General features: G+C 43.3%; 1 protein-coding gene across 2 annotated transcripts in view; it reads left to right on the plus strand.

The window, feature by feature from the left end:
• Positions 1-269: 269 nt before the first annotated feature.
• The window catches only part of smarcad1b (SWI/SNF-related, matrix-associated actin-dependent regulator of chromatin, subfamily a, containing DEAD/H box 1 b), a 14,878-nt gene continuing 11,978 nt past the window's right edge, over positions 270-3,169 (plus strand). The window contains exons 1-4 of one of the 2 annotated variants that reach the window (XM_035772156.2): positions 270-849; positions 1,272-1,404; positions 1,816-1,940; positions 2,741-2,838. In XM_035772156.2, coding sequence (XP_035628049.1) covers positions 777-849; positions 1,272-1,404; positions 1,816-1,940; positions 2,741-2,838 — 429 coding nt within the window. In that variant the 5' untranslated portion in view covers positions 270-776. Of the gene's footprint in view, positions 850-1,271; positions 1,405-1,536; positions 1,631-1,815; positions 1,941-2,740; positions 2,839-3,169 lie in introns of those variants that run through there. The other variant, XM_035772157.2, reaches the window with a different exon arrangement.

Raw genomic sequence — 3,169 nt, forward strand, 5'->3', positions numbered from 1 at the left:
TAAATAATTGTAGAGCTCAATATACAGTAGACTACGTGGTTAATAAAACTACAGTCCCCTCTCTAATTATGAAGGGATCTCCAGGTTAGAACAATTAACCTATGCACCAGTGACTCCAAACCTTGAAATAAGGGGAGCTGTCCACGGTCCTGAAGAAGAGTGACCAACGTCTGTCACCTGCAGACTGTGTTGGCCCTTTAAATCCTTTCTTTCTTTTTTTACACGAGATCGCAATGCGCACTTGTCTCTGATTGGCTGGTCTGACTGCCCACGTGTCGTTTTCGGAATTCGTCAGAAACAAAGTTGCTAGCAAGCTAGCTATTTCAGGCAATGAAACGTTACAAAGGGTTGTAAATATGTTTATGTAATCGGTAAAGAGGACGCCCGATGGCAATAATGTAGATAGCTATTTTACGAGTATAGGTCAGAGGTAGAATCATTCACGTTGCAGAACGCATCTTACATGCATGAATTAGCGTCGTTAGCAACATCTATCTATACACGGAATGCAAGACAGCTAGCTAGCTAATAAGCGTCAATCGAAAAACAGAATAACGTTTAATATCCTCTCTTGTGAAGGACCCATTAGCTAGATTGCTATTCTTGCCGACAGCGAACGGTCATTGTAGGCCGAGTTGTTTGATTTCACGATGATGCTTGTTAGGTCGAACACACATTTTTAACACTCGACTGCAGCTACCGTGGTCAATTGTTGTGAGCTCATTTTGAGTAGGATAATACTGTAGCAGCTAGCAGAATCAAATAATATTACAACGATGAATCAAAGAAGATTTATCAACCATAACACAGACTCAGTGAATGAAGATCTCACGGGGCAACAAACACATGGTAATAGAGCACACTTACGGTTTTGTCTCGGACACAGCTTTGGTCAACATAGACTTTTCGTAGGAGGTTTGGATAATTAGGGAAAGGGTTAGGGTTACCTAACAGAAACATTTGGACGTCAATTTGACAAAAGCTGTATCCATTCTAGACATGACCCTTTCTTACATAGACCACACACTTATCCCCACATGTTCGATTTCCTGTTGGCAAAGGTGGTCCCTGTAGTGCCTGATACCAGAACCAGTATTGACACTGGAATGTAAACCAAGACATGTTTGGACATTTTTTACCCATATAAAACCCCCAACCAAGACTATCTATCAAAATAAGGCCTTTTCGACAAGTAGTCAACATGCCCATCCAGCCCCCACAGTAGGCACTTTTGTGTTGATTCTTTTTGCTTTTACATTTTTCACTTGCAGATACTGTTGTCCCGGAGACCCCAGAGCTCAAGCGTCCCCCAGGGCCCGGCTCAGTGAGAGGCATGGAAAGCGTGGTACTAGACTCTGATTCAGATGAGGAGATATCAGGGTCTTCCATGATGTTGTCGGGGAAGTAAGTTAGTTGCTACCAAACTCATCTAAATAATGTAAATCAGACTACACCACTCTAGGTTTATACAGGGTCGAGGAAAGCATGTGTATTAGCATATATAATCAAGATTCTACTAAAGTTAACCTGCCACAGGTCACATGGCTCCATCCTTACCTGCACCAGGCCTTCAACACGAGGCATGTACAAGTGATTGGAGGGATTTGTCACACCTGTGACGTACTAATAGGCAGGTGGATGTACTGGTGCCATACACACATTTTCTATCTACATTTCTACATTTTCTGCTTGAGCTCCTTTGAGAGACCTATTTCAGTCCATGTCAAGTACTGGACATACACACACTAATCAAAATCGTGAGGATTTATTTTTTAATGTTTCAAGACTCCTGCTTTTTATTTTATTTTTATAAAGGAGTCTGGAAAAGGAACCAGTTATGGGTTCTGTTATCATACTGTCAGATGAGGAGGGAGAGGAGATGAAAACTACTCCACGGAGAAATGGCAGCCAGCTCCCCCAAAACATACCAGGAAGTCAAGGTAAGGGTTCATTAATCCTATCCCTGGCCTTAATACTTTCTGTTGCACAATTACATGCACAGTGATGCAATCTATACTATTGAATGGAATGGAATCTGCTGTTTCATGTTCTGTAGCCTGCTCCGTGACATGGAGGTCAATGAGTTAGGGAAACGTTAGCCCATTCAAAGAGGCTAACTACCTTCAGCGCCTATTGATGATAGTATCTTCTGGCCGAGGGAGTTTTGTGAAGAGCCCCGACACTGGCTCTAAATATTAACACGCATCGCTTGCGGTACAGTTTTGGAAACAAAAGGTTCAATTACTACACACCTTTTTACAGGGTTAGGGTTTCCACATGGCCATAATTCCATGTTGCAGCGCTTGTTTACAGAAAACAGAAGGAAGACGGTCAACTACTTGTGTTAATTAGCTATCTCTGAAAACCTGTGTGTTACAGAAAAAGGACGTCAGAAACGTGTTGTAACTGTGTTAAAACTGTGTACAGTAAGTGTGTATTTTCCATTTGTGAAATTACTTTGCTGTGCTATGAAAGTAGAGGGGCTTTATGTTTCTAGAACTGTACCAATGAGAATCGATTCACTTTTTAGATGGCTATTTTGGATGCCAGAGCCAGTTTACCTCTGAATATAACATACGGTCCTTGGATGTTAAAGGAGTAGGCTTTAACAGTACCTTCTTGGGTTAGAGAAGCATGCAAAGTACATTTAACTGAGACTTCTATTCCCAGCAGCACACACTAGATCCAGTGTGGTGTTGTTCACGCTGTGTTAATATGCCCCCTTAATGTCCTGCTTTAGACCCAGACCGGAAGAGGAGACTAGAGGTGTGTGACAGCTCCCAGCAGAGTGGGGCATCAAACTCCAGCAAGAAACCAGCCCTTGAGGAGGATTCAGTGGTGAGTCCAGCTGTCTGCACTCCTATCGCTCCTCCAGCCTCCCTGACACCCCAAACCGGGGGTGCATATTCAGTTTACACCTGACATGTGAGATCTGTGTTGAGCTAGAGATTTACTCAAGCAATTTAGCAATAGTGCCACGCTCATGGGTTCAACAGCTGCATGGCCCACCTGAGATCCTGACCTCTAGGTTATTACCCTGACCAAGATGATGTACTGCCACCCTGCTTGTTCATGTATTATCTGTCTTCTCCAGTAGAGAGGGGGTAGGCTTGCATGAGGCTCTCACTCTAACTGGTCTGCCTGCCTTGGGACTTCATGCGCCAGTGTG

The sequence above is a fragment of the Oncorhynchus keta genome, chromosome 6 (genome assembly GCF_023373465.1).
Source record: "Oncorhynchus keta strain PuntledgeMale-10-30-2019 chromosome 6, Oket_V2, whole genome shotgun sequence".
Classification (NCBI taxonomy): domain Eukaryota; kingdom Metazoa; phylum Chordata; class Actinopteri; order Salmoniformes; family Salmonidae; genus Oncorhynchus; species Oncorhynchus keta.